Source organism: Corvus cornix, chromosome 2, assembly GCF_000738735.6.
Source record: "Corvus cornix cornix isolate S_Up_H32 chromosome 2, ASM73873v5, whole genome shotgun sequence".
Classification (NCBI taxonomy): domain Eukaryota; kingdom Metazoa; phylum Chordata; class Aves; order Passeriformes; family Corvidae; genus Corvus; species Corvus cornix.
In genome coordinates, this window is record NC_046333.1 from 37,368,969 (window position 1) to 37,393,559 (window position 24,591).

Here is a 24,591-nt window from a genome sequence, read left to right on the forward strand (position 1 = left end):
AAAGTGTACAGAGGCACCATATTACTCCATGATCAGAAAAGCACAAATACATCTTCTTTCAGTTATTATTTATACAGTTTTAAGAAGCTGAATTTCTTTCCAGAAAACACTGTTTGAGAATTTCCATCCTTAGCACACAGTAATGTCACTGGTATCTAAAGAAAGAAAGACATAAATGTGGCAATTCATCTTATAAATATTTTGTATATAATTATTAGCTTTTTAAAATTTAGGACAAAGTCACACCCATCAGATAATGTGAGCAATTTTTAAAACAACGGTGCTTTCTTGGTGTCATGAAAGGCAAAATTTAATTTAAATCTTACATTACTGCTGAAATGCATTTAATGTAACAACAAAAAAGAAAATACCCTTAGCAATGTTAATAGCTGGTTTGCTTCAACAGCCATCAGTAACTGATCGTCACAATGACTTCATGTGGCACTGAAAGCTGCAGTATCCCCAGAAGTCTCCATGCAGGGAAATCTCAAAAAGCAGTCATACAGGGAGAAACTAGGATCAGAACAGAAGCAGCTGCAGAAGCTCCATTTCTTTTCCAGCCCTAGAGACATGCCAGTCCTCTTATCTGCAGCATCAATGCCATGTCAGTGAGAGCCCAGCAGCCCGGAGAGCTCGGGCTCCTGGGGCTCAGCATGTGTCAGGAAATTCCTCCTCTTCTCTGCTGGCTGGGCTGCAGTGGCTTCGTTGGCAGTAGGAGCAGCTCAGGGAAGGCAGGAGGGAGATGTGCTGCAGGGGTCTGGGGAGGTGGGAAGCACCTGGGAATAATCCAAGTCACACTGGCCTTCTGCCTCATAGATGTTTGCAGGAGTTTCTGTGGAGAAATCCAATATACAGACAAACCAGGGAGTGGCTGTTTTCTATGACATGCAAAAGCCTCCAACATCCCAGCTGCATGGGATACATGTGAAATGAAACCTGCCTACTCATGATGGAATTGCAGTCTCAGTTCAGCTGCATAATTTTCCATTGCTGTCATATAAAGAACAGCATTTAAAACCTGACATCTGCCCTTTCAGTCATACAGGGCTTCCCCAGACAGATGACTAAACAATCACCCAGGTAAGGGGTTTCATGAGCACTTGGAAAGCTATCTTCATCTAGAAAAGACCTCTGTGCATATATATAAGCTGTGGCCAGAATTTTAAGTGATTCTTGAAAGGCTAGTTGTCAATAAGCTAAGATTTCTGATACAGAGTCTTCTCCACTGGAAAACATGGAGGCATTTATAAATTAAATGGTTTTTTTAAAGTTGAAAATTGTGGAGCTGGCATCACTGAGATATGCAATCAGCAGGGCAGATCGGTGTTATTAGCCAGAAGCACTGGCTGCACCCACTGTTTTCACCATCCCAACCAGTGGGGGACTGGAAAGCCTCCCTGGAGAACTAGCTCACAGAAACACCAGCATGTTCCTCATGCAATGAACAGAAGAAGAACAAAGACAGAATTTGGCCTTATTTTGACTAACATTTACCTGCATGTTGTGCATTCAGACATGAAGGGATGCCAAACCCCTCCCAAGCCCAGTGTTTGCATGTCCCTAACACTGAGCAGACACAACCTTGCTGATGTATGAGCCACAACTGACAGCTTGTAAAAGCCCACTGCAAGGAGCAGCAAGCCCTCCTGAAAACTCTTCCCAGGATAAAACTGAGTTTCCTACTTTTCTGCAGTGATTTTTGGGTTTGTGCATGGTGGTTGGTATTTCCCAGCTCTGTGTGAAACAGGATTGTAAATCCTGGGTTTCTTCTGCAGAAGCTGGAAAGCACAGACTGCTCACAACACTCATGACCAAATTTGCAGACTCATTCTTTTCCCAAACCGTTAAAAATATCGGGTTGTTAATTCCAATCTAACCAGCAAACCCTTCATCCAGGATTTCCTGGGAATGGCCAAGTGGTTTAGGATGCCCAGAAATCCTCTTTTTTAGGAGGTTCAAAAGCTAGGAAAAATAAATGTGTTAAACAAGGATTTTAAAGGAATAACTAAGGTGGTAGAAAACATGAGCCCAAAATGTTGGCTGTACCCACTATCCTCTAATATTTTCCCTTTCATATTATCAAAAGATCAAGTTCTTAAGCCTGCTGAACTCTGATGGCTAGGAAAACCTGAGCTCAAACAGAAGCTGCTAATGAGAGGCATTTCCTAAAGCTGCTTTAGCAGGTGTTTCCTGCTGAAATGAGGAGGGTCACGAATGGAAATCTCATTTGGAAAGTTTCTAACCCCGAGGATAATATTCAGTGGTGCTGCCACTCTCACTGCCATCTGCACTAGAAAGCGGTTCAGACTGAACTAGATAGCACTTGATCCCACTGAGTGAGCCCAATTGTTTGCATTCTTGCACAAATGTGTGAATGGCAGCCTTCCGGCGAAGCGAATGCTGGGTCTGCTCCCTTCAAAGGCTTTGCCAGTGATCCTTGCCCTGCTGGCTTCATCCTTAATTGGCCTACACGGTGGGGAGCAATTAAAAATAAATGGTAGCTTGCTGTGCTGCTGTAAGGGGAAGTTTTGCAACTCCAGGCATGAGTGCAGCTACCTTAGTCCATGGCGTATGCCATGCACGGGGAATGGCACAAGGGAAAGGGGAGAGACCTGGCTATTCTGAGTAAGTGCCAAGGGAAAAAAAAATCACACTGTTGTCTGCAATAAATCAGCATTAGTTTTACAGTTAAAGGTTTGATTGTCTGGGGCTGGAGCATGTTTTCCCTTGTGTGTCTGTGGAGTGTAGGAATGGCATTTCCTATTATGCCTGTCATCCAGAAATGGGATTTTTCATACCATCTTCACAAGACAGTATGCTGCCCTTCAATACAGTCTCACCAGAGAGAGAAGAATGGCTCTTATCTGCTTGGAAAAAAAAAATGAGGTTTCTTCAAATGAAACATCCAATACCAGAAGTTGTAAAACTAGTCATTAACGAAAGACAACTAATCTCAAAGAAAAGCAGTGTCCCATAACTGTGTCACAAGGCTCTCTGAAACTTTAGTCATTGGGGGGGAGTTTTGAACCAGCAATTAACTTGCCACAATCATGTGTATCAAGCAATGAAGTTTCTCAGATAATTTCCTACTACTTATTAATGAAAGTCTGTTATAAGGATGAACTGAAGAACACAATCATTTATGGAATTAAAACTTGAATTACAAATACGGATTTTTGCTACACAGCAACCCATATTTCCATGACATTCAGAAGTAGATTAAAGCACAAAAAAAAAGGAGGAACTGAGAGTCACTTTACTTTCCTTTATTTCCTGAAGATATTTTCCACTGAGGGTGGTCAGCTTTACCCAGGAACTCATGTCAGCAACAGCCATTTTATAAACATGACATGTGCCACTTTGTAATGATGGGGTTGCACATCATCTTTGCATCTTGCTGCTTTACTACAAAGCATCTCTGTGCTTCTTGTATCATAAATGTGTGGCACCTTCAGGGATGTCTCTTTGTTTCATGGCAGAATAAAAAGGGATGAAGTCTGCCCTAGGAAAATCTCCAGGACATCCTTTTCTTTTATCTCTCTCTGTCGATACTAAATAGAGGCTAATAAAAGGCTTTACTCAGCTGATAGCCTGAAAAATTTGTGATGCGGTTTATAAGAGCTTAGCATCTCTGGAAAAAGCTACCACTCTTTTTAAGCAGATTCAGTGAGCATGGAATAGAACTAGTGTAAGACACACACTCCTTGTTACACTCGTTTTTATGCCCAGTGTTTAGGAAGAAAATCTAGACATACATTTAAAAATTATTTGTCCCATAGCTAACATGTGATACCCCACTGTCTCCAATACACATGTCGGAGTGTGACAGAAAGGTTTATTGGTTATGGCAGGGGAGCTGGGACTAGATGGCCTTTAAGGTCCATTCCAACCCTTAACATTTGAAGATTCTATGATTCTATGTACCAGGGCAGTTCAAACTCTGTGATTATAGAGAGCTCCCCTCTCCCAGGAAATGACCTAAAAGAAGCAGTACAGAAAGATTTTTTTTTTCAGTAGATTTCATCCTCAGGAGGAAACAGGTTCTATAAATTGGATTTCTGCATAAGAAGTATCTTGTGTCTTGTGCTGCAGTGTAGCAAACCATCTGAACTGCACTGACAGCATATGATTTACTCAACTGCTGAACTAGGACATTTATGTGCAAGCACATACATTTGCTGTATTGTTTGTAGGCACCTCCAAAATTCACCTTCTCCAAACCTGCAAAATCTCAACAGCAGTAGGATGCTGTGGGGGTGGCAGAGACACTTTTCATGTTCTCTCCATAGAGGGCTGGAGAAGATAATGTAATTTCTAATTCTTCAACAAAGAAATGTCACTCATCCAAGGCACTCTCCTTTCAGTCCATTAATTCCTGATGCAGTTTCTAAAAGAGAAAAAGTTCAAAATGAGGCAAATCTCTCTAAACCAGACCTGAGCACAGAAACAGTGAAGGGCCAGTTGCTTAGTGATAATCACAAAGGCAAAGAAGAAAATACTGCTCTATCTACATGGTCAATGTGATGAAAAGGCCATGGCCTTGCAAGGGTTAAAACGTTGAGCTGGTTTATTCTCTTGCTTGTGAAGATTTCTTATATGCTCATTCTACCTGATTACATTCAACATTGACAATCAGGTTTTCTGACCCCAGGATTAAAAAAAATTACTATTAATAATGCTAAGGGTTCTAATATATTGTTACCATGAGCTTTGTAGTAAGGTCTTTAAAAATCAAGTGGTATTCCAAAGTACAGGGCAATTTACAGCATTTTGCACATACTTTTTCTTCCTCCCACATACTTAAAATACAGCATTTAAGCACTATGAAACATGTTTAGATGAGGCACAAAAGATTTCAATGATATGAAGTCTGCCCTAAAAAGTTTGTCTGCTCAGACTATTAGACAAAATCTGTGAGAAGACTTTACTATGAAAAAAATTACTTTTGCAAGGGCTGGTCTTATCAGCCATGAGGTCACTTATTGAAGTCCTTTCCCCACTGCTCAGAACCTTTGATCCCCTAATAGTCACTACATGGGTCACAGGTCCTCCATATGGCAGGAGTATATCACCAAAATAATTTCTGACTGTTGCCAGTGTCTTCCTGTTCAAGAAGCACAAGACAGAGCTTAGGGAAAACTCAAATTTTTTAGTGTTAATTCCTGACAACAGTGCTTGTGGTTACAGTAGCAAAAATGTGATTTTTAAAAAGCAAACCATAAAAATTGCAGTTTTGCTTACCTACCTGCTAAGGGCTTTTCACATTTACAAATCACTCCAAAATAGCAGAGTAGGAAGTGAGACAAAGATATTTTTTTTTCTTTCTTTACCAAAAGGTTCTATAATTCTTTAATCAAGAATGAAAGAGGAGCACTGCCCTGACCCATCTAAGAGGACTGACAAAATGAAGGTGCACATAATTTCTAGCCCCAGAAGTAAGCTGTATATTTATACAAATTATGCAAACCTTGAGGGAATACAATACAAAGCCAATAGTGCAAATGAAGTAAAGAGTAACACAAACATAACAAAACTCCACAAGGGGAAATCCAGATTGTGTAGCACCTATGCACTTGTGTAAACAGGCCACTTCCATACTGCGTGGTGGCAATTTTCAGTGTCCCCGAATCCCTTTCCCTCAATAAACTTTGCATCTTAAGTTGCATGTCACAACGTGCTGGAGAAGGGCAGGTACCGGAACGAGGAGCTGTCAGTCCTGGACACATCCCTCGCTCATGGCCACCAGTGCAGCACCATCTGCTGGGAACACAGACACTTTGGACAAATCCTTCCAGCATCAGTGTTTGTCACCACCTGTCCTAAACACGACACACAGAGAAAATTTCCACCTCCCCACTTTTTTGCCCTTCTTACAAAGATGAAGTGATTAACCACCAAAGATGAAATGATTAACTAACCAGACTATTACTTGAGCAACTGGAAGCTCAGAGGACTTTGCAGAAAGCCATAGGGTACACAGCTGGCATTTTAGGGTCCTGTTCAATAAGTCACTTTAATACAGTTACAGGTTAGTGATGCTAAAATGAAGCCAGGAACAGGAGGCAGGGCCCCTTGGACTGAACAATGTTTTTGGGTGTTCAACCCTTGTAAGGAGACTGGTTTCAGACATTCAAAAGTGAGACAGAAAAGATAAGGGTTAATTCAGCAGAAGGTGCTGCTAGGTGAGAGAGCTAAGCTCGTGAGTATAGCACTAGCCAAGTTATTATGTCAGAGTTAAATCTGTGGAAGAATCAGTCACATTTTCACAGTCAAAACTAAGTTTCATTATAAAGTAGGATACCAACATCTTTATTAGTTATGAAAAACACCATGCGTCCTCCCTACATTAACAACAAGAGCCAGCTGGAAAATTTTGGCAGGCTTTTATTTTTTCTCTCAGAAAAACATACATTTGAGGAGTCTGAACCTTTGACAGAAATTAGAAAACTTTTACCCTGAAAAAATACTGCAGGACAGAATTTCTGCAACCTCAGAAGGGCTGGTTAAGGGTACAGGCAATACACTGAGGCAACTATACTGTTGCTGCTGTGGGAAAAACTTTGATTAGTCCTTCCTCAGGGATCTCCTCATCCCATCCTGTTGAGTGACATAGGCAGGGCCAGAAAGACATTAATGAAAAATGTCCAAATGTTTTGCTTACAGAAGGAAATACAGAGTGATACTCCTGGAGGTTTCAGTTTTGGGGGGGGACATTTTTGGCAAAACCTTTATTCCTGGATCTCCTTCAAAAGCAACGCAAAACCTCTGAAAGCTAATGATCCCTTAGTATGATGCAGCTTAGAGTGAGTTGAACTAAATTATACTATCTTAGGGTAGAAACTTTACATTGAGTAAAAGAGAGGAAAGATGTCCAGGAACTCTTGGTGGGGTGGTAGGCATTATTCAGTATCAGCTAACCAGTTATGCATGCTGTAAAGTGGTTCAAGATTAGAAAATATATCAGAGATTTAAAGACCAGAGGCACTTAGGAGAGCCAATCCATCCAGTTTGCTTCAAAAACTCTTCCACTTCTTTTGGTAACCCTGTGGACTCAGCTAGCACAGACAAGTCTGCTTATGTGTTCAGACTTTCAGTGAGAATTAACTTTTTATTCACTGAGAATGTCATCATGGATTAACAATCAAGAAAGGGTCATCCATCATGTTTTTCAAATAAATTCTTCCTGTTTATCAATGTATCAAAATATTACTAGGTTTTCATCACCACCTGGCTACAGCTTTGCAAATTCACTATACCACCATGGCTCCACAATTGAATTTGCAAGCAGGGCAGCCATTCATTCCTGAAAAATCCAATCTACTACCCACAGCCTATATTTCTCCTAAAACATTTTATGATTCTGAAAAACAATTTCTATCATGAGAATTTCATAAAATAGCTGGGAAATTTGAGTGTATAAATCCATATAAATACCTAACTGTAACAAGCTCTGGCATTTTAATTCAACATAGTTTAGTTTCCTTCTCATAAAAATGGTTTCATTTCACAAATAGTACATTTTAACATATGAATTAATATAGTTTGGATATGAAAGACAGTCCTGATTAATTCTTTTTTCCAACTATTTTTAGTAACAAAAATGGACAGGAGGGAAGGTCACTGTGACCAGCAGTGTTCTCTGAATCCAGCTGGAGACTGCTCACAGCAGCTATTTACAGTTTCAGTAGACAAATCCACAAGCCCCAAGTATTTCTCAAGCGCTAAATCAATTAGTCAATATTTAAAGGCTATATATGATAAAATTCTTTGTTCAGTTGCCCCTGCAAACATTACCACTTTTATCTCACATGTTCAGGGCACAGCAGCAACTTGCAGGCTCCATCAGCTCCTCACTCTGAGAATCAAAGACACCCAGAATAATGGTTTCTGACCCAAAAGCCTACAGTTTAAATGGCAGGCCTCCCCAAAAGGATGACATGAAGGGATATCTGGAAGGGGATAATAAAAATGTATAGGTTGGGTGTCCCAGTGAATACTATTGCAGTGTATATAATTCCTTTTCAGAACAGTATCTCTTCTGCATCTCCATTTGACTAATGAGGCGTGCTGCTTTAGTTTGGTTTTTATAGCAAAAATAAGCTATATACTGTAGCCGTTTTATAGGCTATGTACTAATTCATATTATGTGGCTTGAAGCCTTCATGCATGGAGGAGCAGCAAGCAGACAAGAGAAAAGAAATGGCAGTTTCCTCACAGAGCATGCCAGGATTTCTCTTTCCATAGTCTCCTGCTTCTCCTGTTTCTTTTTCTTCTCCCAAAATGCGGAGGTTTGTACATGTGTGAAGCCTGGCTGTGGTGGCAGAGCACATACTCCAGCTCATGGGGCCAGCACGTGCTGGTCAAGGAGGTTTACCTGTCACCCTGAAAGTGAGAAACAGACGCAAAATCCAAGCTGAGCGTTCAAGCATGGAGAAGGTGAGGTTATAGCATGGCGAGATTTGAATACAAGTTCTCATTCACACTGGGGTGTGTCCTTAGCATCTACTCACACATAAAAGGGGAAGACCAAGAAAACCCATCACAGAGCTCTACGCAACCCCATGTGTAGCCTCTTGGCAGTGCAGTAGGTTCAGCTGCACCAACAAATTCCAAAGTAAATTAAATGTAAGGACTCAGTGCAGCCCCTGAATTGTTTACAGTAACTTTCCCATCTCACTCCACAGAAAGCATTTATTCAGGGAAAGAGGAGAATGAGGGTATCAGAAAACAGGTCTCTGAAAAAGCAAATGCTGTACATAGTGCCTCACTTTTTTAATGAGGCAGCAATTCGTTAATTCACCTTTCTGTTTTAATAAATACAGCCTATAAAGTAAGGAAACGTATTCACAGAAGCCTGTAACTACTTCAAAGGAAAGATGTTAGTTAAAAACATCCAAACAGATTCCCAATTGGAAATAATTTGTCTTTGGCTATACATACTAATTTCCTCAGCAGCCAGGAAAACAAGCTAACAGCCCCCAGAAAGACCACAATGCAGACTTATGTGACAAACCACTACGTGAAGATGAAGCGTAAATGTTATGGGTGGGTGGGGAAAAGACAAGGTACCGAGTGTATCCTGCAGCACAGGAAGAGGTTTCAGTTCAGCATTTGCCCAGCCCTGATCACCTGAATCCCTGCCAGCATCATTCTTAGCCCACATAAGGCAAGTGACTGATTTCAGTTCTCAGACTGTTGAGCATGCAAAACGAATACAAATACCTGGCTTTTTTCAAGATTCAAAACAGAATAGGAAACTCAAACATAAGCTGCAAAGATAAATTACTATTTGCATGTTCACAAAAGCAACTTACATCATTCTAATGTAAACAAATATATTGTTTACATTTATTCATAATTTCACTACACAACATAAACTATATATATAAATTATTTTCCTGTAAATTCCCATGGACTGAGGAAGAGGCTCATTTATTGGAACAGTCCTGAAAAACATTCAGATGCGCTACATATGGAAACATATTATTCCACAGAGGGATTAATACTGCTTTGCAGCTTGTGTCCCTCAACTTTAGGAAATCCTCAGGAACAACATTTACGGCCTTCTGGTCATAAAGCTCTGCCAACAATTTTAACGCCCATGGAAGCTCTTTCCCCTCCAGCAGGTCTTCTCACAAGCAAGATGGCCCCTGACACCCAGTCTTGCCTGAAACCCTGTTCAAGATCTTATAATCAGTAGCTCTGTAAGCAGTGGGAAAAGACCTGGTATCTGACATCTCTCTTTTCTGTGAATTCATTCGTGTTTAAAAAAGGTGAGCCTTTCTTTCCATGGAAGATTTCTCATCTACATGAATGTCCATCTTCATGAAATATGCAGGAATTTAACAGCCCTGCTCTCTATCCCATAACAGTCAAATTTAGACAAAATTCCCCAATACTTACTCAGAGACCAGGAAGGAATGACTGACATAAGCAGGCACACAAATAGTGAATGCAACACAATTGCTGCAGCCAAGAAGGAAACTGAGTGCCTTGCTGTTCTAACTTGTGTGTTGAATGGTGACAACAACATTGCTATTCATTGAGAATTACCACTTTTTGCCAGCCTTTTTACAGGTGGGTAAGCATTTGGAAGAAAGGCTCCTGAGGTGCAAGGAAGGTACTTCTGCATAGATACTATAACATCAGAGAAGACCTGCTCTTCTTTGTTTCTGTACCCTGTGCTGTGTGAATACATAACCTCATTTCCTACCTGATCATCACACCATGATTAATGCAAAGCACCCCAATTTTCATCTTGAGCAACGTGCCAAATGTTGTGAATGTGAAACTACAGTTTTAATTATCATTATGAATTAAAGTCTTTAAACCATCCATGTACAGTCTCTGCTCAGAAAGTCTTCACATCTTCACAATACTAGCACTTGAGATGGCTCATTCAATTGTCCTCAGCTGACTGATCCGGGGACCAGGAATGTAACTACTCACTTAAGAATTCTACCAATGTAATAGTAATAGTAATAGTAATAGTAATAGTAATAGTAATAGTAATATTATGCAGAAAAACTACAGTGGAGTCATGACTCATAATGGGGTTTCAGAGCTATTGTGTTATATTATTAAAGGATGTTTTCTCTGTTTGGTATCAAAGGAATTGCTTTAGAAAGTGGCAAGGCTGAAGGGAAGTCCAGCAAATAATTCCCCCTGTAACAGTGAAACATCTAGTGTCTTCAGTAATTATATATTTGTCTACACCAGCAAGCACGGAGACATTCTGATCAGCTCTTCACAGTAACAGAGTAGTTGTTTGCGGGGAAATGTCTCCAGAAATTACACTTTCCACAATTACTTATGTGCTTAGTCTGACCCACCAAGTGACAGCCAAGCCAAAGAGTGGACACTCTTGCAGTTAGCACAGCATGGAACCTGGGCCATCACAAACACATCAACAAACCTCATGCTGATTAGAAAAATATTTATCTAGGTGAAGTAGTGAAAAAGAAATTTTCTGTCCCCAAATGCTGGCTAAGCAGTAGGACACAACAGGCAAGGAATATTTAGATATCTCAGCAAATAGCTGGGATACCACTCAGAGGTTCTGACCCAGCTACTCAGCCCACCAAAATACGAAGATATGCAAGTGATGTCAATATTAAGCAAATAATTTATGCTGGATGCAACTCCATGCTGAATGGGTGCCTTCCTTTGACTTAGCATCAATGAATTTTACTTCCAACCTCCACTACAGCACCTAGTATGTGCCTGGTTTATCTGAAGATCATTTTCTGTTGTTTTCAAATAGCATAGTTAATTACATGCAAAGAAGTAAGCAGATGAATGCAAATGCAGGTAAATATCCGATCCACTCTGCTCTTTCCTACACAGCAAGATGTTGCAGTCTTGTATATGTGAACCAATAATGCCAGCTTTCATGCAACTCTTCCCATAGATTACCCTGAATATGTCAGGGGGAAAATGTTCAGTGGTAAAGTCAGTATACATTTCAAAATGGCAGTTAGGGAAAGCTGTATAATCAGTGCACTGCACAACAGTCAGCATGGTTTCATCAACTGTAAAAGGTACTTTCATATTACTAGAGAGTAATACTGCCTCAAAAATATATATACATATGTAAGTAGCAGACATTTCCTAGATCTGCAGCTCTAAAAACACAGAGTAACTGCAAATGCACTCTTCAGGTTCAAAACTATATATACAAATTATGTAATGTACCAGGGGATGTGGAGTGACCTGATGCTTATGGACAAATCACCCAAGGAAGAAAAGACACAGCAGGCTGTTCTGAGGCTCCACACTTGGTATGTCAGCCACCTTGACACTACTAAGCAGACAAAGATGTAAGGTCCTAATGGATGACCATGGCACAAGAAATTGAATGTAGGAGCCAGTCACTTTCAATGCCTAACAGCAAGATGAAGTAGGTCTCAGATTGGGGCCCCAGTTTACGATTGATCACTGTCACTATTCAAAGTTCAGGCTCTCTTCACTTTTCCTAGGAGCACTGCTAAAGACGACCCCCCACTGTTTCTTCAGTCAGTCTGAACCACAGGAAAGTTTTCTATTACTGTGTTTAGTCTTCACCACTCTTTTCTGTGGTTTTCTGAAGCAATTTGGGGTATTTTCGTCTGTGTTCTGTCTAGCACTGTTTTCCCTGATTATCTACCGGTTTACTGCATTCTGTCTATACCTTACTGAACCCCTATCATTTCTAATCCTATGCCTTTTCTAGCTCTGATTTATTCAACTTTAATTTCCTCTTTTCCTTTCTCTTTTAACTTTCTCATCTAAAAATCACTTTTTATAATCTTTTTTTGGCACCAAGATGGAGGTGTCACATACTTGCTGGTGTCCAGATGCTTTTCTCCTAACTCCATCTTTTTCATCCAGGCACTAAGAAGTTGTTGATTCTAAAGACAGACTTAGTGGTAGGTACATGGTACGTATTATCTACGTGAAAGCAAAGATATGTTTTATTAAGAGAATTTCAAAATAAATTGAGACTGAATGTTGTGGTGATGCGATATTTTTATTGTATTTTCGTATGTTCTCTGTACCCCGAGGGTTCATCCCTACCTTCCCCATTCCTATTCCCAGTTGGTTTGCCCTAGACCCAAGCCGCTCCCCCGGTGTTCCCCATGTGGTTGTTCTCCTCTCCGTGTTCTAGTCGGTTCCCCATCAATCACCCAAACCCCGCCCATTACTCCCAAACGTTCTGTGCCTGTCACCAAAGCCCTCCCTAATTACCCCTATATGGTCCCCGTCAATCCCCCGAGATCCTGCCCCTTCAGATACCTCCCCTCTTGGAAATCCGCTAAACCTCGATGCCTCATTGGGGCATGTGACCCCTTTCCCTCCACTCCTCGAGACTATTGGCCCCTATGAGTGTCTATCCCTGTCCATATCCCTCCCCGAAGAGATTCCTAATTGGTCCCCAGTTAAGCCATCCCCATTGTAACGCCTCCCTTTATAAGATGTTTCCCGGATTTGGTCTGGCTTGTTCTCTGAGGAGACCCTTCAATAAACCTGGATTACCTCCTGTTGCAAGCTTCCTCGCTACTTTTTATCCTCTCCCTCTTCTGGGCTGCTGACAGCCACTGTGCCTGGAGCTTCAGCCCCCCTGGACAGAGCTGAACTGCAGAGGAGCGGCTTTAAAGCCAAGAGCCTCCGGCTGCTCCCCACTCCTGCCGCACACTGCAGGGGATAGCTGAGCAGAGCAGCGAGTGGTCAGTGCGACAAAATGTGTAGTCCCCTACTTGACTAGTTAATCCTCTATTGCTTGTGTATTTTTTATTCTAATTCCAGCTAGACAGGTAGTTTATTCTTAAACTCCTAGCAGCTGAAATTTTAAAAAGAGCCATGAATGAAAGGGAGTAAAACAGAATACGAACCTTACACAGGAGTTCCCTTGTGGAACCTTAAAACTGATTAGTGCCACTTTCTGTAAGGTTCAGATCAGATGTGATCATCTGGAAAGTCAGTCTTCCAGAATAAATGTCAAGCACCACCATTACCAAAAAAGAAGGCAAATTATCAAGGCTTGCAAAACCCAGTGTGAGAGGTCCTTATCCCTCCTATGTCTATCCTTTGACGGAAACAGAATTGCCAGAGGGAAACACTGATTCTATACAATCAATAATCTTGATTTTCATGCTGTCACAATTCAGTAGTAAATTAGGAATCAGAGGATCTACCAAGAAATGCCAGATGGTTCATTACAAAATATAGCAGCTGTCCTTTTTCCTCCAATGACTCGTTTTAAACTGGTGGAAAATGAAGTTACTTTAATCTGCCCTGTACAGTTCTATAATAAAAACAGACATTAAAATAAAGGTTGAGGTATCCAGCTACTCACTGGATTCACCTAGTCTGCCACCACAAAGCCATGTAATCACTCACAATGAGTGTAATCACGCAGCAGTTTCACAAAACAGATCACGTATTTTCACCGAGGTATCTTCGCTCTCACCACCCTACTGGCCTTTGTCTCACAGAGTTCACAGTGTCAGGGCAGACAAGGAAACAGCTGTCAGTATGAACTGGGTCAACACCTACACACAGGAGTACCAAGGACATGAGCTGACCACGAACATTGTACCTCAAGCCCAATACAAGGGCAGTTAGCAGCATTCTCATTAGATGCCATGTCAAAGGTGGCTCCTGACTCAAGAGCCTGGAAGTGAAAAGCAAAGGCAATTTTAGAGGGATATACATGAATGGATTGAGAAAAAGACCAACTTCTTACTTCAACAGATTAGCAACACATGTATTTCCAAAGCACCAATGTATTTGAACAGAAAGCAGGGGATAAAGAAGTTACTTAAAATTATCACAAAAATATTTACTATCTCTGGGTTCTAACTTTGCAAAACCAATAGCTCAGAACTGTTAATAAATCCCTCGGGTTACAAAAGGATCATTTCTTAGACATACTGGAATGAAACACTTTCCTGTTTCTTTTTAGCTGTATTACTTAAGGACTTAATTTGGTGTGTTTTGAGAATGTAACAGACTAGACATATTCTTCAGAGCTCAGTCTCAGTTATTACAGCACAGCCAAACTCTTTCCACCATGGTTTGCTAGAGATAACAAATCTCTCCCTCAGCCAAGGGAGTGTAAAAAGCAGTGTAAAAAGAAGTGGTCCAGGGAGACATTTTTCACATTGCCTCACAAAAAAAATAGGTTCATTTTCAAGTTAATTCTTTCCAGTTCCCTAGCTAAAACAAGACAGTTTAATTCCTGTTGCTAGGTGAGTACATTAGCAAAGTCTAAAATACAGCCCAATAAAAAATTTATATGATTTGCTCACCTGTGTAGCTGGATTATGTGTTTATAAATTTCAATCTTTCAAAAACTTTCGGAAGATTGCTCAAATGTATCATTGTTAGATCTGCAACCACAATTTCTCTGCAGTAGCAATGTAAATTACATCAGTTGGGGAGCTAAATGCACACACTCCTCTGAGGAAAAAAAAAATTATGGACTTCACATAAATGTAGTCACACAAGTTCCTTTTTCCCATTTCAAATTTGCCAGACATCTCTAAGTATACTGGTAATTCTGGGGGAAAAAAGTATTTTAGGCACCACGATTCCCTTTTAACTTTCAGACACCTGGTACCTCATCTTTCTATAACTGTCTTGAAGTGTCTAGAATAACAAGAAATCACTGAAACAAAGCAACAGATCAGCAAAAGCTGAATTAGTTCTAAAATTTAGATATGGCATTGAAATAGAGAACTATAAAACTCAAGAGGAACAAGCATTTATCTTTATTTCTAAACAAGATGTAATTTAAAAATAAAGTTTAAACATTTCCTAGCAGTATTACTAATTCAAATGTTGTTGAAATGTGAAAATAACTAATTTTTCATCCTTAAGCTGTTTATATGATTTTTGAAAGTTTTTTCCACTTTAATAACCTACAGTTTTAATAAACACTTGACACAGAATTTCTTTAAATATGCCTATATATTAAAATTCTCTTATCTTTCAAGTATTTTTAAAAGATGGTTAAATTGATCCACTTTGCAAGACAATGTTTATACCACCTCTTTTTAGCAGTATTGTAAACTGAATGCAATCTGGTTTTTAACATAATCCACAGCTGCTTCAAAATGTCCTTTCTGAAGCTCTAGTGCTTTTTCAAAGTACTTTAATGAAGAATGCCTTTAATTAGTATTCATTTCAAGTAGATTTTTTATTCATTTCATAAAAATCTGGTCTGAGGAGAGTTCTCATCATTTTAAATAACTGACTAAATACTAAAATCCTAAAAATTAGAGTGAGCAGTAAGATAATTCATATGCCATTCTTCCAGATTTCCTTTATTTCTGCTTTTCAGCATATCTTCTTCATCTTTCTATCATAAAAGACTCTGTTACACACTGAAGAAAGTTTGAAGTGGAAAGGTTAAATGGTTAAATTTCACCAGAGCTGAATGTTTTATGTAATACTGGCCTTGCAGAACACTGACAATGATAAATACTGTGCAGTTAACTCCCTTTTATTGGGTCCTTTCTGTCCCAAGGACCAGAAGCACAATACTGAGCCACAGGAGAAACTGCCTAAGAAATCTGTATTTTCTGCTTTGATTAGCTTTAGTTAGCCATTTCCTGACTTTTTGCATTTAAGCATGTATGTGCAATCTAAAAAGATGATAAGCAAATTAAAGTTTAACCATTTCCCAGCCTTCCTGTTCTTTCTTTATCTATGGAGAGATTTTAGCAAAAATCCTATGTTCTCTGTCTTTATTTGGATTGAAATGTATTATCTCTACCTCTGGATGGAGAAACAGAGATAAAGTGAGTTACATGGGCTGAAGTTACATAGTGAACCAATGCCAATTAGTAAAATACACCTTTCCAACTACTCTTTTACATCCCCAGGACTGCACATCTAGCAAGCTGTGATGTAAAGTGCCTTATTTCTTTGCACAGATCTCAAACTAGGATGTATGAAATGTGAACACCAGAAAGCACTAAGCCATGGTGAAATGAATTTGAGGGAGGTACTTCATCCCTCAGAGACCACCTGAGGCAAAGAGAAAGGGACTGCTAGTAGGACACGGTCATTTACTAACCATGTGCAATTTTGCTGATTGCATTGTTGGCATTAGAGTACCACCTTATCAAGTTTAATAATTTGGGATCTTCATAGCACCTGCCACTTAGATTCAGTCTTTGTGCAACATTGATTTTTTAAGCTAACTTCTACATGTTCACATTATCACGCAGGGGATGGTCCTGAAGCCTTACCTGTGTTGAAACTATCACCCCATTCAAAGCCCAAACACCAACTTCCATTGTCTTCTGACTATATAATCTATTTGAATGATTTTTTTCCCCCTAACTCAAGTCCTGAGAATCCGTATTATTTGAAATACAAAGCTGATGTCCTCAGCATGAGAGAGACATGGAGCTCTTAGAGGAAGTCCAGTGGACAGCTTTATAGCTGATCACAGAACTGGAGTATTACACAAGGAAAGGCTGAGGGAGCTGGGCCTGTTCAGCCTTGAGAAGAGATGACTGAGAGGGGACCTCATCAATGTCTGCCAGTATCTAAAGGGGGGGTGCCAAAAGGATGGAGGCAGGCTCTTCTTGGTGGTGCCAATCAACAGGACAAGAGGCAACAGCCAGAAACTGATGCACAGGAAGTTCCAGCTGAACATGAAAAGCTTCTTTACTGTGCAGACAACCACGCACTGGAAGAGGTTGCCCTGAGACAGTGTGGAGTCTCCCTCACTGGAGACACTCCAGAACCGTCTGGACACAATCCTGTGCCATGTGCTCTGGGATGACGCTGCTTGAGCAGGGGTGTGGTCCCTTCTGACCTGACCCATTCTGTGATTCTGTGAAAGAACCGCATGGCCCCTCAGTGTCGGCGAGCTTCTGAAGCGCTGTGCTCGAAGGAAGGAATACTGCATCCCTGAGGTGGATGGAACACCCGACGAAATAGGCGAGCCTGGGTCTTTACCCACGCGACTCCGAGTTCGGGGCGAGCTGAGCGTTTGCTCACAGGCTCTGGCAGTTCCACACCGAAGCCCGTTACCTTGGGTGCCCCATGAGCCCGCGGCTATGGCTGTGCCCGGGCCCGGCAGCTCCCCATAGCGCCTCGGGCGCCACGGGGCAGCACGACGGCTGCGCAGCGTAAATCGGCGCACGCCCGCCGGCCCGGGCGCTGCAAACACCGAGGCACGACCGCCCGGAGGAACCGCTCTCGCTATCCCCAGCGCTGGGGTTTAACCGTGCAGGCGGCACCGCTGGCCCGGCGAGAGGGCGAGCGTAGCCAGGCGGGTGTTCCCGCCGCCCCCCGCCTCTCCTGGCCGCGCCACGGAGCCGCCTCACGCCGCCGACCACCATTGCCCGCCGGCGCGGCGGCAGCTCGGCGCTTTGGGCGGGCAGGGGGCGCTTGGACGAGGCGTCGAGGGGACGGATCGGTAGACGAGGGTAGAGAGAGAAAAGGTGGGAAAGTGGCGTGCGAGGCTGCAGGCAGCGGCCTTCTTGAGTCTGAAGAGGTGCGAGACTGCTTCCTTCACCGCCCTGCTCTGTGAGAGGTTGCTCCGGGTGTGTGTTTGGGGGTGGGGGGATGTGTGTCAGAAAGGGCTTGTCGGTGGCCGTGGTTTTTCTCTGGGCGGCCTGGGCTCCCCTGGTTGTCCCCTGAGGCGGCAGCCTGGGAGGGGTTGTCCCCACCTCCGGGTCGGGCCTACAGCCACTGCGGGTGCTGGGCTAGCGAGATTGCAGCGAGAGGTGCGCTGGCGAGTGGGTTTTGTGGGTTCTGCTGCTGTCTCTGCACCACCGAGATGGCGCGGTTGAGGTCAGGGAAAGTGGTGAGAGCCAGCGAGGTGAAGCCGGTTGATCCGGAGGTCACCAGCCCCGGCTCTTCTGGTGCAGGGTGTGAGGCAGGGGAGAAGCTGGTACTGAGGCGGAGCCCTCGCCTGGCACCAAAGAGAAAGCCTGAGCAGCCCTTCCCTTCCTTTCCGCAACCTGCCAGGCTTTCCGGTGCTTCCTTTAAGCGTTTTGCTCCTCCTGTGCCCGAGCAGAAGGAGCAAGGTGAGAACAACCGGAAATTCCCAGGTAAAAAAACCAAGGGAATCCAGCACAGGAAGTCTCCCAGAAGAAGCAAGGGTGTAGCTTCACCAGTTTCAGACACAGCTGAGTGTGACGATTGGCAAGCAGCAGCCACGGCTGCAGCGATGTGCTGGGAAGAGACCGTAAGAAGAGGGACAGGTCAAAGTCAACAGCTGTTCTTCTCAGGAACTACTTTGGAGAATAAGTTTTCAGCAGGGATTGAAAGGAATGAAAGTTTCTCAGAAGACCTGAACCTCTCAGATTTCCAGGAGGGTTCAAGGAGCTCAGGAAAAGAAGGCAAATATTCCTGTATGGAAATAAAATTACAAGTCCCATCCTTGAAGGGGGAGATTGAGAGCACAGAGAGACACAGAATTTCTTGTTTTCCAGAACCAGAAGATCTGCAACCCAGAAAGGTCACATGGAGTACTGGAATGAAATGCACTGACTCTGGAATGACACAGGACATGCAAATCCCAGATCTTAAGAAGAATTTGGGCGCTCAGGAAATCATGCCTGAACCAAAACCTGAGGAAGAGGTTGATATACCAGAAAACTTGATGGGGTGTCCATTAGTCAGATCAAGAACGCTAGGGATACAGGAAAAAGAAAAGAGATGCTTGGGCAGGAAAAGGAGGAGATCGGTGGTGAAACCAAAAGTACATGGTCCCAGAGAGAGGGGTAGTTCTGCCTTGCTAGAACAGCATACACTGTTTCCAGAGTCTAGGAAACGAGCTCTGAGTATGAGGAACAGAAATGCACTCCTGTCACAGCGGCTACAGGGTCCGAGTGGACAAGAGCAGCCAACAACCAGAAGAAAGACTCAGAAGCGTTGCATGAAAGAAGAGCAGCAGAGCTCAAGCCATCAGAAAGGACCAGACAGCCCAGGGGAAAGGGGTAAGCACTGGTAGAGCTCCACTGTAGAAGTACAGATAAAGAATTTAGGCTCCTAAATTGGTCCTGCAGTAAGACCCCTTTAAAAACTGGCTGCTGGCTTAGTTTGAGAAAAACTAGGGTGTGCTTCCCAGTACTGTGAATACCACCAGTCTTAGAAGAAGACAGATTTTCAGAAAAAGGAAAGGCTTTTCTTGGAGGAGGAAAGCAGCCTATTTAACACCAAGGAGAGGAGACCAGTTAGCCTTTTGAGGGGGTAGAGAGAGAGAGAGGGAGGGAGGGAGGAAGGGGTATGGGCAGCAATAGGCAGGCCTTTGGTAAGAAGTGTTGGGAGTTTGTTTCCCCTAAAAGCATTCCTCATTTCTGCAGAGGTGGTGAGGCACAAGCAAGAAAGGAGGCAGTAGTTTCAGCAATGCCAGAATAAAAGACAGTCAATTCCTCATTCGTCTATTACCTGTTTATTTTTGAATATGTATCATGGTGTCTTGTTTCAATGTCTGCCTTTATAGGATGCTGGGGTTTGCTCTCAGAACTTTTTTGCTGCTATTTTCTGCAAAATCCCAAAAGATGTAGAAGCAATGATTGTGTTTTGATGTTTTAAGAGAATGTTGAGTCAAACTGGAACAATTCTGAAAGAGGAGTTCTAAAAGTCTCTTTTTTTTCCAGGATGATTTTTACTTTCAAAGTGGATACATTCAAATGACAAATATTTACTATAGATTATTAATATTTTATCTGAAAACCATATTCTGAAAAACTGAGGTATTAAAATTGTCTTACCTTGAAAAGGAATGTCTAAAAAAAATGACATTATACTAGCATCTTCTTGAGTTCATTCTCTAGTCTAAATTTTCAGATATACAGTTTTTTACATAATCTGTATTTGCTTTCAAATAAAAAGTAGTAGTCTCTAAAAATGCAAGTCCTTCAGTTTTCCTGGATCTTCTTGATCAGTCTGATGCATTTGATTGGACTATGTCTCTGGAAGATACTCCTATGAATAAGTGTTCCTACTAGAATCTGCTGTGTAAACAAAAGATTTTAAGGCTGAGCGTGCAAACGGCATCTGCATTTTTTTGCTAGATTTGCTCTAATTTATTTCCACCTATGTGGAATACACAACAGATACACAGCTTCCAATGTCCTTATGACACTGTAAGGGTCTGTTCCTCTTTGCATTTGTTTCTGAAGATACTACATCCTTTGTTACTGTAAGTCTCACAATAGTGTTCATTTAAAAAAAACATCATAGAACTTTACAGAAATATTTTAGCCTTATACAGTGTCATGTTCTTTAGCAGCCTTGAATGTTTGGGGGTTTTGGTTCTCTCTATAAAAGAGTTCAATAGGGTAGTCTTTTTCCCTTAAAGTTTTCTTTAATGACACTTCTTTGGTTTTTTAATCAGCAGAGGAACAATTGAAAGCAATTGAGCAGGACTCTGGTACTTTAGAGTCTGTGAAGAAAGTTAAGACAAAGCAAAACAGGGCAGAAGATTCTCAGGAAAAGGAATCTCACTATTCTAGATCTTCTGCAGTTTCTACTTCAGGTGGGACTGAAAGCAAGAGCTTTCTATGCCATGCTGTAACAAAAGAGCCTGGTGTGCAGTATAAAAAAAGGCAGAACAGATCTGGTCGAATCAAGCACTTGCAAAATTTAAGTGTGACCGCAGCTGAAAAAGTGATGAATACATCTGCAAAATGTGATGCTGAACATTGCAGTAGTGCCCTAAAGCGCTGTAGTGGCTTGCTCTGTGCAACAGGAAAGAATCCATTTGTGATGTTAGAGGATTGTAGTTACATCAATACATTAGTGAAGCCTTCAGCTAGTGGAACTACCAACAGTTATAAATTAAATGGATTCTTCCATGTAGCCCATCGTACTGGAGATCTGACTGATAGAATTTGCAGCACTAGTAGAATGCAGAATGAGAGATCACTCATAAAAGGTGGTTTATCATCTAATAAAGAAAAGAATGAAAATGAAGAAGGCTGTTTTTCAAGCTGCCTGAGTGAAAGCAATAAGTGTTTAAGGGGGAAAAACTGGAATACTGGTAGAAAGCCTAGAAAAAATACGAAAATCACGGAGGAATCTGCAGACATGGCTAGTAAATGGAAAAAGTGTGAGTTACAAACAGAAGCAGCAGTTGCCATGTCAAGCTCGTTTGCAGTTTCAGGACTAAATCATACTCTGTCAGCTTCATGTGATCATACATCAGATTTTCATACAGAAAAAAATACTCATGAAGTACAAACTGTATCAGCCTGGAGAAATAATAGTACCAAATTACTTGCATTTGAAACTGGCTTTAAGAAGACATCTGAGCTCTCTGTAATAGCAAAAGGAGAAAATTCAACCCGTGTGGCACATTGTGCAGCTGCTTCAGATAGCCTGAGAGTGTTAGCTCACATCCATGATGTTTCTGATTGTCACAAAAGCAAGACAGGAGGAAATTTGAACAAAGTTAATAAGAAATTGCTGCAGTTTACCTGTCAAAGAACAGTTCCCATGACTGGTAAAAAAATTTGGCCTGTTGAATCTTGTGCCAGGACTTCTGAATGGTTTCTTAAAAATCGTGGGTCCATCTCAGAACGAAAAAGACTTTTAAAGGCTGCTTTGGAGGATTCCTCTGATAAAAGCAGTGTTAAAGCTGTAGGACATAGGGAAGTGACTGGGAATTTGAGACAGTTGGATTTGTATACATCATTGGCAGACATTACAAAGGAAATTATGCATAAAAAGATTGATCCAAATATTGACTGTCAGACTTCACTTGAAACACCAGAATCCTCTTCTGTGGATATTTATGAGACTTTGACAATGAGCAATGAAAATGGGGAATCACTAGTTAATACAGATAGAAGTGCTGTGGCTCTTAACCATGATGATGTGCAAGAAGTTAAAGCAACCTTGAATTTTACAGCAAAACAAAAAGATGAAAATGAAGGAGATGTAACAGAAAGAAACCTGTCTGTGACAGTCCAGAATGGCACAACAGAACAAAAAGATGAAAATGAAGGAGATGTAACAGAAAGAAACCTGTCTGTGACAGTCCAGAATGGCACAACAAAACAAAAGGATAAAGATGAAGGAGATGTGACAAATAGAAACCTGTCTGTGACAGTCCAGAATCGCACAACAAAACAAAAGGATAAAAATGAAGGAGATGTGACAAATAGAAACCTGCCTGCAACAGTCCAGAATGGTACTTCTACAGATAACACAAGCAGAATAAACTCCAGCCCTGAAGTATCAGTAGTGAACCAGACATTTGCTCATTTAAACCTAATTAAACCATTAACCTCTGGAAACCTTACAAAATTCAAAATTCCTTTATGCAGAAACAAACTTGAATCCAAGAAATTGGAATCTGTCCATTCATTTGAAAGAAAAACTTGCAGTCCACTAGAGCTTCTTGAAAGCACTAGTGCTCCAGGAAGGCAGAAGACAGGTGAAGATACTTTCTTGGTGAGTTCTGAGCAGTGTCCTCTTCCTGTCATGAGTGATGCAACATCTCCACCTTCCATAGAGAAAAAAACAGATGACATTGACAGTAAGGACTTCCAGCGTGATGGCTCTGTAAAATTCTCTAATGAGATGTCTGTGCTCCCTGAAAGTTTTTCAGCATATCCGCATCCTCTTCGTGATGGACAGCTGGAGTCATCTGTGCCAGATTTCTGTGGTACTGAATGTGTGCTGAAATCTAGTTTTCCTGGTCATTCTTGGAATGCAGTCGACCACCTTGTTGGATTAGAAATAAATGATGATAGAAAATCAAGAGGGAATTTTTCACAACACAGAAGTGAAAATTTACCAGATATCCTTGAAGCTTACAACCAAGACATTCTTGTCATTGATGTGATTCAGAATGACCCTGACCTTTTTGGAACCAGTAATGAAGAGGAGTTTGCACCTGCATACTGTGAAAATTGTCCAGTGAAAGCATCCTCTGCAAACTGCATTAAAGACACAAGGCAGTGTATTAAGCCTGAGTCTCCCGTTACCTCAGAAAAGACCTATTCAGTAGAGAATAGTTTTAGGTATGCATATCATTCATTTTTTTAATCACAATACTCCTAAGTACTTTTATTTTATATCTGTATACTTTGGTTGTAGTGGTCAGGCTTCCTTAGAGAATTTCACTAATTTCTGTTGAAATTAATTTTTTATTTGGTATTAAGTGGCTAAGTTTGATTGAGCTATGACAGTATTCTGAATGCAGATAAATTAATTTGTTCTTTGTAAGAGCTGGGATAAACTCTGAGTTGTAGGACAAGCTAGTCCTAAAGGACTTGTTTAAACGAAGTGAATTATGAAAATAGAAACAAAGGTAATTAAAAGTAATACTCAGTCTGGTTGACTGGAGATAGCAGATACCCCTTTGAAGGCAGTTTTCTTAGTTGTAAAGTGGTATAATACTTAGAAATGTTTTTACTTTTTAGGTGTATCTTATTCTTCTCTTGGATCTGTAAGAGTAAATGGTTCTCTCTACAGTAGTATTCCGTTCTGCCATTGTCCTTCCCTCCTTTTCTCCTATCCTGAGCCATATGAATATTTTTCAAATGTGTAATTTGGCTCAGGTGGTGTAAAGGTTTATAATCCTGCATCTTCATTCAGCAAGTTCCTGGTGTAAATCACTAGGTGTTAATGTTTTACTGGGTTTTGAGATAATAATAAAAGTCACAGGAGGAGGAAAAGAAGTTTAAAGTAGAAACTAACTTTTGTAAATGAGGTAGTAGTTCTTCGGGGAATGGATGAACTACTGGATCTACTGTCCAGTCTGTTTTCTCTCTTAAGCTTTGATACTTGTGTTCAGTGAAAAAAGTTTTAAGATTGAGTTTTTAATTTTACCAAGAAAAACATAAGGTTTAAATAGAAATAATGCAAGATTTTTCTCTGAAGATTAGTTTTTTTATTGGGATGGGTGTTCTAATTTTCTGTGTGTGGTCTTTCTAGGTGGCTTTATGTTACCTGTATTTTAAGTAACACTTCAATTATTTTCAGGATTGTGTCACCTTATAACTGCATTCTTCTCTTTTTTTACTCGCTGCTCTCCTTATCCTTTCCTTTTCATTAAACTCATGTGCAAAAGAGGAAGAAAATCTTCTTTGAGGTGTTGAACACTTTTTTGAACATGAGACTATAAAATTT

At 41.1% G+C, this 24,591-nt stretch overlaps 1 protein-coding gene across 5 annotated transcripts in view; it reads left to right on the plus strand.

Moving 5' to 3' along the window:
* The first annotated feature begins 17,289 nt into the window (after window positions 1-17,289).
* Window positions 17,290-24,591, plus strand: part of TOPAZ1 (testis and ovary specific PAZ domain containing 1) — a 42,878-nt gene continuing 35,576 nt past the window's right edge. For 3 of the 5 annotated variants that reach the window (XM_019285738.3, XM_020584599.2, XM_020584602.2), the window contains exons 1-2: window positions 17,290-19,445; window positions 20,849-23,480. In XM_019285738.3, coding sequence (XP_019141283.3) covers window positions 18,281-19,445; window positions 20,849-23,480 — 3,797 coding nt within the window. In that variant the 5' untranslated portion in view covers window positions 17,290-18,280. The remainder of the gene's footprint in view (window positions 19,446-20,848; window positions 23,481-24,591) is intronic. The other 2 variants (XM_039548706.1, XM_020584600.2) reach the window with 2 other exon arrangements.